This window comes from Tasmannia lanceolata, unplaced genomic scaffold (genome assembly GCF_043159265.1).
Source record: "Tasmannia lanceolata isolate RefF3 unplaced genomic scaffold, GAP_Taslan_0.1 ptg000025l, whole genome shotgun sequence".
In the NCBI taxonomy this organism is placed as follows: Eukaryota; Viridiplantae; Streptophyta; class Magnoliopsida; order Canellales; family Winteraceae; genus Tasmannia; species Tasmannia lanceolata.
In genome coordinates this window covers 13,037,268-13,048,484 of record NW_027518702.1, presented here as the reverse complement: position 1 = coordinate 13,048,484, position 11,217 = coordinate 13,037,268, and the positions used below count along the sequence as shown (strand labels likewise).

The following is an 11,217-nucleotide window of genomic DNA, read 5'->3' as shown; positions in this document are numbered from 1 at the left end:
TGTGCAAGTCTCTTCTTCAATCTACATCTACAGAATTGAGTCCTACGGGGGGTGGACACCTCTTACCCCCTTGGCCCACTCATGGTAAATCATTCCAGTCAAGCTGCGTAAGCCTTGCAAATGCATTTGCAAAACTATTAAACTTCTTAATGTTTCAAGACCTCTGTGATAAACCTTTTATCAAATCCACCTGGCCAGGGATTTTAATAGGCTTACCGTTCTAACTGAAATTGTAGATGTCTTTCCCTAAAGTTTAGGGCAGAGAATTCCATATTGGGTATCCCTATTGATCTCGAGGGTTTGTCCTGGGAGCCAGTACTATCCGAATGTGGCTCTAAACAAGAACCACTATAAGATAGACCAAAACCCTAGAACAGGCCCACAGACCAATATGACCACTCAGGTCAAAAGACATGTAAAGGGTCATGTCTAGTAGAACAACCTTATAATCTCCTGTCCACAGGTTGTTCTAATGTGATCTTGTTCAGTGTGCGATCCAATCATTGCACCCACTCTTCTTGCTTAGGGTCCACTACCCAGATAACCGAGATAAATCATCTCATGACACGTGCATGTAGACAAGTATGGTGCTGGTTGTATACAGGAAGAGATGTCCAATCTCAACCCCAACCAGGAACTTTTAATGTTTGCAAAAAACCGGAATGCCATATCTCCTTGCTCCCTTGGATATGTGAATCCTTGAGCATGACATTCCTACTTTGCTACGTAAGGACGAATATGTGTCACTAGTTAAGCGCTTCACACACATTCATATATTTAATACCCATAATATGTTATGGAATGAAACTTTATTGATACTTTAATTGAAAGGAAAGACAAAATGCACTGACTTTTAGGGCACCAACTCTAACACCTCCTCACTTCTCGAAAGGCGTAAAGACCTTTATAGACTCGTGGAAGGAGGTTGGTTTTGTGCTTGGTCGATGTGGGGATATTCATTTTTCACTTTTTTGTCGGAAAAGGTGTCAGAGATGTACGAGTGGCCATATGGAGGTGATTTATGGACAATTTTGAAATGAGAACGAGGCTTGGGTTGTTGGGCTTAGGGCATGGGTTTTGTGGTGAGCCTAGGGCTCCAGTGTGTGACAGGCCTAAGGCTCAAGTGTTTTGCAAAAAATATTTTAGTCCTTGGAAATGGGTCTGATTGACTCATCAACTAGGTCCTCGGACTGCGGGTTTTGAAATAGAGTTTTGGTCTGAAATTTGGTTATCATTCTGCAAGCCTATAAAAGGCATTACTCCTAAAGACAAGGAGATTCATCATTGGGTTTGCCGCCACGGATTCTCATTAGACAAGTGAAGCAAAACGAGGTGTCTACAATAGGTTGCATACAATGCATCGTTACTAATGTAACGTCCATCGTCAATGACTGGATATGACGTTTCACATTCCAAGGGCCGATGACGGTTCAACTTCCTACCAATTTTCAAAATTCCACCTATTCTCCAATTCTATGGAGCCCGAATAAGCTGGCACTGATCCCTTCAATCTCAATCGAACCGAGGTTAATGAGTCGAGCTCCCCAATCTGAGCAATCACCTTTTAAATCTCCTAAAGCACAATCTAACTTAAAGATTGACTCTAGTAAGCTCCATTTAAAACCCAATAGCTCAACTCACCCTAAGTCCTGAAGAAGCTACTTACTCGGCCCAAAACGGCCTGAGGAAGTGGGGAGCATTATGTCAGCGGTAAAATCCGTCCTACCAATACGCGCATGACACATGGCCTCTACACCAAACTTGTAAGTACAAAACTTGCCTATTATAGAGCAAGGTCAGAAAGGTCTTTACACCTCCAATGGTAGCAACTCCAAGTAAATAGGAAAGCGCCCTAAGAAGGAATTCAAACCTATGAGGCAATCTTCGTAAAAGTTCGGATATACAAATAGAAACCCAGTTCCATAAGGAAACTCAAACATTGACCGGATAAACATGCAAGTACTCTAAACTGCCTAGGACTCCGACGACTCTGTAAAAAAACCACAGGCTCCAAGGTACGCATCTAACATCTGAGATCGTTGTGCCAATTCCTAACTCGAGATTTCCACCCCTTTGGTCCCAACCAAACGCAGGTGAGGTTGGGCCCTCCCTAACCAATCCCACAGAAAGTAAGTGGTAAAAGTAAAATGGTTGGTGAGCCACTTAGACTCCCCAAGTCCTTCACCACAAAGAAAGTAGTTGAAAGTTAAAAATAAATAAATGGAGCAGGGAAAGAGAGGGGAAGCAGTGTATCGTCTTCAAAGTCTCTTCCTCCACCAGACTCTATGGAATCCATTCCTACCGTGTCTACATCGATCGTACTCACATCCAACAATCCCCTCCGGCAAAACCATCCGTCGAGACGAATCTCCTTGGCCTACTCTACAAATACTAAAAATCATCACAACCCACCTTCTCTCTGCTCTTTTTTCTCTTCCCCCTCCTTTCTCGAACATGATAATAGGAAGCGGAGAGAAATGTCCTGCGCGTCCTCTAGCGGAGGAGGAGGAGGAGGAGAAGACGAAAAAGACGATGATTTGGAGAGGGCGCTTCATATGGATGGAAGGATTCCGTTGAGTTCGGAGGAATTCGTGAAGCAAGTTTCTTCTCGGGCTTACGATATGAGACGCCACCTTGAACAAACCATTGATAATAGCAGCTATGATGGTACCCACATCATCTCCTCTGACTCCAACCATTCTTTGCATGTATGCCTATGCCCTCCTCTTATATCTATCTATCTATCTATCTATCTATCCCTTTACAATTCATTATCATCATAATGAATTGTATAATATTATGATGCATATTGTGCAAATTTTAGTCTTTTTTTTTATGAATTGCTTAAGGCCACGTTTGGATACCTCATGCTTTTGTATTTGGATTTGGATTTGAGTTTTGGGTGCAAAATACATCAATCATCCTCATGCTCATGTTATACGAGAGAGAGAGAGAGAGAGAGAGAGAGAGAGAGAGAGAGAGAGAGGGAAGAGGGAAGAAAGAAAAAACGTGAGGGAGAAATTGTTATATCATTCATACGAAATCTTTTAGTACAATGACTTACTATAAGTTGCTAATGACAAAAACACCTTTATGAACACATGCTCTCTCTAACAATTACAAGCATACTCCTAGAGCCAAACAAACTCTTAAAAATAAGTTCACATGACACAAGATGAAAGCAAAGGGGCACAAGTACTTGAGCAGAGTAAAGAAGCTTTATTGAACTTAAGTGAAGTCTTCAAAAATTCATCACATTGTTAAGTCAAGCGTACGCATCTTCTTTGGTTTTTCATTTAAGTCCTTTTACTTCTACTTATTTAAATCTTTTCATGGATACAGAGCAAGACTACAATTCGCTTTGCCATTAAAACATGAAATATTTTAGTATGAGAGACTAATCATGAACAGGATTTAATGCAAAAGAATGTTCTTATGGCACTCAACCTTTTTATCCTTCCTATTGTTTGATGAAAAGTGGTATTGTTTGACATCTTTAATCACTTAACCTTTTATGATATCCTTTCCTGTGCTTCTTCCTTTTATCTTCTACGATTAACTCAATTTTCTGAAGCATTTTTTAATAAGTGTACTTCATTGTCGGTGACCAAGTGCCCGCCATATTCCTCAATATTCTTATATATATATTCAACAAAGTCCACTCTTAGTAAAGTTTCTCGGTTTCTTCAGTATTGGAGGCCAATCCATGGAGAGAAGCTTCAAAGCCAGTTTATGTGCTGACCCAAAGAGAAAATCAACTATGCACTATGAAAACACGAAGAAGTCGCAGGTCTGACTTGGTTTTGGTGGTTTTTCTTTGGCTTGAAAATTCATAGGCACAACTAATATTTTCTATTTTTTCCCAGTGAAGTTGAAAGAGAGTTTGGAATGTTGTTTTCTAAATCTGGAAAACAAAGACCTGAAATAGGAAATAAGGCTAAGCAGTCGAGAAGTGGCACAAAGTTCCGCATGCATGTTGAGGATGTTAGGGAAGGAGTCCTGGTCAGTATCAATTATCTCCCTTATATGGCATTCTTGGCTATGATGAGGATATGTAGTGTTTGGTTGAGGAATGCAATTATTCTTTTCCCACATTCCCCGCTGATAATGTTTGCAGGTGCTTTTCTTTTAAGTGTTTTTCTCTCTCCTGCATGCATTCCAGCTATTATTCATAAGGTTGAATTGATACTAATGATTTTGTTGCTACTTGTTCTTGGTTTTTGTACGAATTTAGGGGAGCCTTCAATGTTTGTTTAATTTAGCATAATTCAGAGAAAAAGATCTCCAACAAACCACAATAGAGCCAACAATATAGAGGGAGGGAGTATAAATATTTTAGAAATACTTTCAAAGGTGTGAGGCTGGGAGCTACACAACCATCTCCGTAGGCTGATGCATCATCAAGACATGAGTGAATAGAAAAAACCTAGATCTGGTATTTTAGTGACCCTCTCGCCTAATTTAACTGTCATGTCAAATTAAAAGAAAACCTCAAAATGCCTCACACACACACACACACCCCCCGATGTGCAAATAAATCGCTTCCAAAGGTCCAGTTAGCTCAGCTAGAGCCTCAATCTCATGCTCAAATAAATTCCTACAACATTGAGACTTCTAAGATATTTGACTATCCTCTCTCACAAAGGAGTCAAGCCACACTAACATTCAACTCAATTGCCACTCTGAATATGTAGTCTCCTTGAGAGAACCCTCACTGCTCCAAGGGTCCATCAAAAACTGAATCTTGTCCCTTGCCCGATCTGAATCAACAGTAAGCCTAGTTGAGAGACAATGGATGTAGCTCAAAACGCTCCAACTAATCCGTCTAGAGCAGCTGTTAGATGAGAAACTACCCTAAGCAGTGCCAACTTTCATACAAGCGCAATCCTTCAGAGCGAAAATGAGAGAGAGTATCCCCTTTCCTCAAACCTCTAGAGTTCTTGAAGAATCCCTTAGGAGATCTATTAATCAGCATCAATAACAATGCAGGCAAGACAGAAGCTCCTATCCACCTAGGCCATCTTAAACCAAAGCTCAGACATGCTGACACAACTTATACAGCACAAGGTACAGTTACACAAAAATTCTGCAGTGCTACACGGTATTATTAGATTACGAAATTTCAAATTTTCAAACAGTGTCACAACTAACCAATAACGAAACATACATTAATCAACAGTTCCATCATATATCATTAATTGAAGTTCAAAACTACAAGTTAATTACATTAACAGTACAATTTGCACATTACACATAAAACAAAATTTAAAAAGAAAAAATTTAAGGTAAAAAATTTAAGCATGGAATCTATTTTTTATTGAGAAAAATACTTGCAAAAAGAGAAAAATATGACAAAAATTTGAAGAAAAAAAGAAACAAAAGGAGAAGGAAAAATAAACAAGCATGATTAGACACTCATAGATCTAAATCAAAGAATCCCATATATCAAAATAAAAGAAATATCAAATTTTGAAATTTGAAAAAAATAATGAAACACTACAATAACAAAATGGAATTATACGGATAAATTTGTGAATAAAGCTCAACAATATATAGATCTAATTCAATGGAAGTTAAACATCAACAAAAGTTGACATGAATAAATACCAAAGGCATGCTCACTCTTTTCAAACTTCATGCTCTCTCTCTCTCTCTCTCTCTCTCTCTCTCTCTCTCTCTCTCTCTCTCTCTCTCTCTCTCCCTCCCTCTCTCTCCCTCCCTCCCTCCCTCCCTCCCTCCCTCCCTCCCTCCCTCCCTCTCTCTCTCTCCCTTATTTTTCTTCATATTTTTGTAACACGGTACTAGTGCTAGTTTCCAGTCTTGGGACTTACACTCTAGGTGCTCGAATCCTAGGTCTATGGGTAGGCTATGTTTACTTTCACTCATTATTATAACTCACAAACATTGAAGTAACTGATTCAACACATAAGGCAGCACGTAGATCACACAAGCAGGACAGCAACTTTTAAAATCCACGGACATGACAACTAACAATAAAACAGCAAATGATCCTCACGAATAAAACAAAAGAGCGATCGCATAAACATTGCAATACAAATTAAAAAATGCAAACAATAGTATGGTAGCATACAGCCCACACATGCATCACATAAGCTACTCAAAGCCTCAAATTCCATGAATATGGTAGCCCACACAAACTGCATAAAAACTCCATGAACTGGCACCGACACTTATGTTTCTCACGGGGACATCCCTGCAGTCCACAAACCATCCCTCTAATTCCATGACTACTATAGCCAAATCATGTAAATTTGCTCCTTTTGTTTCGCAAAAGTCATATCCCTGGATCTTTGATTCAATAGCTTTGACCATAGGACACATCATTCGTCTATGTTACCATCTTTAGAAGTTTGTCCTTTCTCATAATCTGCTATAGCTGGTTGATGCTTGTTTGTTTACTGTGTCTGATCGAGGTATTGTTTGCCCTACCTCCTCTCCTTTTATCGTCTTCACTTTTTTTATGTTCTAAGTTTCTTTTCAATTCCTTATCTATCAGTAATCTAATCAAATTCCTTTAGTGGTTTGTTACTTTTTATCCATTTGTGTTTTTCAAGATAAAAAAGTGGGTGATTGGTGGCAAACTTGAGTTGGATGAATTTTATTATCTTGATCGTGGACTTGATGGTGTTGCTCTACATTCAACTCTCTCCACGTCTCTAACATTTTCGGCTCAGTCATCTGCCTCTAAATCGATTGAACTCTTTAGCTCGTTATGTACGTCTAATGTTTATTTTAGCGTGTGAAGCTTGTGAGTTACACCAGCGTCACAAAGTCTGTTTTATTCTAGAAATGATAAACGGGAGTTAGTTCCTTTTTTCATTAGTCCATTCTAATATTTGGGGTCCAAATAGAATGAAGTGTTTTCCTGGTCAGTATTATAATGTTTGTTGATGATTTTTCAAGAATGAGATTTTTGATGAGAAATATTCAAAGTCTTATACCGTTTTGATTTCTTGTTAATTAATCTTTATGAGGTTTGTTGCCGATTTTTCAAGAATGACATTTTTTGTGAGAAGATTTAATGTCCCATGTGGTTTGACTTCATGTTAATTAATTGTATGTCGTCTTTAGTCTTGAAGGCAAGTCTTCTCACTCTATCTACTTTCCTAACACTGCCCTGATTTTTCTTTTCTTTTTCTTTTTTTTTTGTGTATTTGGTTGTTTGTTTTGTTCACTCTTTATTTGAGGTGTTGTTAAGTTAGACTCTCCTGCTACCAGGGTTTTAAAATTCGGTTTCGGTCACCATGAAAATAGAAACGTTTCGGGCTCGTTTGGAAATTTCGGTGGAAATCCTGTAAAGTCACTAAAACATAAGGAAATATATGCAAATGAAAGAATTTAAAGATAAAACTTCGTGAAATGCTAGAATAAGCATAAGTACACACCTAGAAACCATCTCATAAACAAGACAACCATCCATGACGGTTTAAAAACATCGAACACCCATGGTTTTAAATTTCCCCGAAATTTCTCCGAAATAGCCAAAATGTTTCCATTTCCATTCCCACCAAAATGAAATCTACATGATTTCCTTTCACAGCATTATAGCATTATTTCCCTGAGATTTTAACCGAAATTCCCATAATTTTACCGGAATTTGACTAAAATGGTCGGAACGACAAAAAAAAGAGATCCTATTATTTTCATTTCATTTAATTTCATTGATGTAGAGAATGATATTTGGTAAGCAACATCATTGAACTACACACTAAAGTAACCATATCTTATGCATGGGATGTTAGATCAGCATGGGACCAATAATACCCCGTAACTATATGTGGTATTGTCAAAGAGTTGGGGTCCTTAGAGGGGAGACTGGTCATTGTACTTCCTTATGCTTCATTACATTGTACTTCTTTATTGACTTTATTGTTCTAGACATGCGTGACAATGCATGTCACTAGGTGTTCGATTGATTAAGCCATTATGGATGGTTTTGTTGCTTATGTGATGGTTTCTAAGTATGTTTTTGTGCTTATTCTAGCACTTCCTAAAGTTTCGTCTTAAAATTTCATAATTTACTTATGTTTCTTTTAAGATTAAAAAACTTCATCATTTGCTTATGTTTTTTTAAAGATTAAAAATTTCATCATTTGCATTTGTTTCTTTACGTTTCTGTGATTTTACAAGATTTCTACCGAAACCGAAATGTTTCCGTTTCCGTGCCGATTGAAACTGAAACCGAAACCAAAATTTAAAACCTTGCGAACACCTAGTGGCATGCCCTGTTTACTCCTTTTTCTTTTGTAGTAGTTACTTCCTTGTTTCCTTCACTACCTTGCGAAGTTGTTTCCTCTGGTCCATTTAATGTATCCAATGAGCAACCCCTATAGGTTTACATGAGGAGAGTAAAGGTGGCATCAAATGGTATTATTCGATAAGTTAATCAGTTAGATTATATGTTTCTATATCCTAGTTCTATTGCCAGTTGCCTTGATCTTCCAATTGTTATTTGCTAAAGCAATTAAGCATGTGCTCAACATCCTATTGCTCAATTTGTTTCCTTTGATAATGTGTCTCCTTCCTGTAAGCATTTTGCATTTTCTCTTTTATCCTTTTGCCTAAGTTGTATTAGGAAGCCCTCTCTCATGATGGTTGGGAAAGAGCTATGGATGAAGTGATAACTACTCTACTACTCTCATAAAGCTCAATACATGGGAGTCTACTGATTTGCCAACTGGAAAACATTTGGTTGGTTGTAGACAGGTCTATGAGATGAATTATCTTCCTGATGATGTGATTGAGAGACTAAATGCCAAACAATTTTGAAGCTACACTCAAAACTTTGGCATTGACTATTTTATGGCATTTGGGCCATTTGCCACGTTAATTAAATTCGTGTAGGTTTTTATTGTGGATTGCCATCATTGGAATTTGATGTTAAAAATGCTTAAGATATGGTTACCTATAGGAGTATGTGTTTATGGAGTGGTTACCTTGGTTTGTTTCTTTGGGAGAGGTCGATAAGGTTTGCAGATTGAAAGAAAGCAATTTATGGTTTAAGGTAGCTTCCTAGGGCTTGGGAAGTTTAACACTATTAGGATTACATATGGGTTTGGCAGGAGCCATGGGGCAATGGCTCACACTACTTGTGAGTTAATTGCTTATAGTGCAATGGCTCACACTATTTGTGAGTTAATTTCATTCAGCACTCGTGTGTCTGAGATGTCTTTTCAAGTTGAGGAGCCAATGAAGATATAATGTGGAAAGCAAGTAGCCATTCATAGAGCAATCCATTCCATATTTCATTGGAGGATTAAATTTAGTATATTGTCAATTTATCGAGAAAAAAAGTCTAAACTAATATCTACTACATATGTAAAGTCCAAAGATCAGTTAGAAGACATCGTTACCAAAGCACATGGTTCTGACCAATTTCAGAGAGTTCTTAGCAAGCTGGACATGCTAGATAATTAATTATTTATGCCCTGTCTTGAGGGGGCAGTTAAGTGTATTTTATTTATGTATAGCATAGGTTTTAGTATATGGGAAGATTAGTGTTTTCCCTTTATTTAACTTGTGTGTGAAGTTGATATGAATAAATGTCAAAGAAGAAAAAGTCGTGAGGTGCCCTTTTTCCAAATGTCATGACATACCTCTCTGTTGTATCTTTTATTATCTTCCCTTTTCTCCCTCTCTTCTCATCTCAAGCTCCTTTTACATGTGACTACTGTAAGCGATGAGAACTCCATTGTAATTGTTGTCATACATTGTAATAGAAGAAAGTTATTAAATAATTTTCTGGTGTTTACTCTTGTCATAACCCTCATTTTTCTCCCTTTATTTAACGTATGTAATTTCTGAGGTTGATATGAATAAATGCCAAAGGAGAAAAAGTCGTGAGGTTTATTCCCTCTTTCCAAACGTCATGACATTTCTCTCTCCCCTGTTTTATCCTTCATTCTCTTCTCTCCCTCTATTCTCATCTCAAGTTCCTTCTTTTAATACATGGTAATAGAAGGATGTTATTGAATAATTTTCTGGTGTTTACACTTGTCATAAGTATTAACCCTGTTTTTTTCCTCGTTGCCTTTGCAACATGACGTGCTTTGCACACATCAAGTCTTCCCGAAACAAGCATTCACTCAATAACTTATTCTGTTAAATGTGAAACACATATTTAGATTTTATAACCTAATTTTACATAGAAAATCTTTTGTGCTCCTGGTTTCAAACTATTCTGAGACGCGCCACTTTCCCTTTCCTGCCACTTCTTGTGACTTCATATGTTTGACACACTGCTACGCCATGCATTTGCAAACATATGTTGTTTAAAGTTGTAATGCAATGTATACCTTGAAACATAACCAACCCTGATTTTCATGAATTTAGGATTGATTGATGCCACCCTGAGCATTATAATACCATTCTAGAGTTAGGAATGATTGTGTAAGAATGGTTCTTTGCACTATTTGTTTGAATTATTCAAACAACAAAAGTTGGAAGGATTGAAACCTTGTCTTCCAGGTCTTCGAAGATGAACAAGAAGCCACGAGATATTGTGATCTACTACAGGGAGGGGGCCAAGGTTGTGAAGGCATTGCCGAACTTGAAGCATCATCGGTAAGTGAAATGACCAGTATACCCTCAATGTGACGCAATACATCTAAGATTGATGATGGTATTCAGTTCTGCCCCTCTTGGTCAGTGCTTGACTACAATGTTGTGTTCATCTGTAGGTCTTTGATATTTGCCACAAGATGAGGGCTCTCGCAGTTCTGTTTCGTAGAGGGAAAATGCCCCCTTTGCCTGAAAGCCTCAAACTAAACCTGAAAGCAAAAAAGCGTTCGCTGGAAGATCAAGATGATTTGATATGAAAGCTTTATTTGAATATGTAATATTGTTGTAAAATTCAAAGTTAGAAGCCATTAAAAATTTCGGTGGCATATAATCTAATATATTTAAGTTTTTGTAAAGGACTGAGTTTTGGATCACATAATTCCCATTACTGGGATTGATCTTATGAATGAGGCTTTTGTTGTAACATGATGGTTTGTAGAGTTGGGGTTGAGCCTCTAGCTCAATTGGTAAAGACTATTTCCTTTGAAAGAACCCTTAGGTCAGAGGTTAGATCCCAGCTTAATGCTTCTCTACCAAATCAATGGTCTAAGATCATCCAATAATGGTGGGACACCTTATAGCAAATATTCAAAAGCATTCTGTAACGGTCCTAGAACCTTGATAAGCAGTAATAAA

General features: G+C 37.7%; 1 protein-coding gene across 2 annotated transcripts; it reads left to right on the top strand.

The window, feature by feature from the left end:
- The first annotated feature begins 2,211 nt into the window (after positions 1 to 2,211).
- On the top strand, positions 2,212 to 11,005 carry LOC143858159 (plant/protein). 2 transcript variants are annotated; one of them, XR_013238878.1, is made up of 5 exons: positions 2,212 to 2,667; positions 3,691 to 3,790; positions 3,867 to 4,117; positions 10,489 to 10,584; positions 10,701 to 10,937. XR_013238878.1 is itself a non-coding variant. In XM_077368796.1 (5 exons), the coding sequence occupies exons 1-5, from the start codon at positions 2,286 to 2,288 to the stop codon at positions 10,836 to 10,838; spliced, it is 852 nt and encodes a 283-aa protein (XP_077224911.1). In that variant the 5' UTR covers positions 2,212 to 2,285; the 3' UTR covers positions 10,839 to 11,005. The 2 variants fall into 2 exon arrangements, 1 of the variants encoding a protein (XP_077224911.1); XM_077368796.1 differs by having other exon boundaries at positions 3,867 to 4,002; positions 10,701 to 11,005.
- Positions 11,006 to 11,217: the final 212 nt, after the last annotated feature.

Bases quoted from the DNA above. Each gene is read 5' to 3' on its own strand.
- LOC143858159 (XM_077368796.1), top strand. From the start codon at position 2,286: ATGGAATCCATTCCTACCGTGTCTACATCGATCGTACTCACATCCAAC. The intron at 2,668-3,690 runs GTACCCACATCA...CGGTTTCTTCAG, and splicing joins TGATAATAGCAGCTATGATG to TATTGGAGGCCAATCCATGG. The intron at 3,791-3,866 runs GTCTGACTTGGT...ATTTTTTCCCAG, and splicing joins AAAACACGAAGAAGTCGCAG to TGAAGTTGAAAGAGAGTTTG.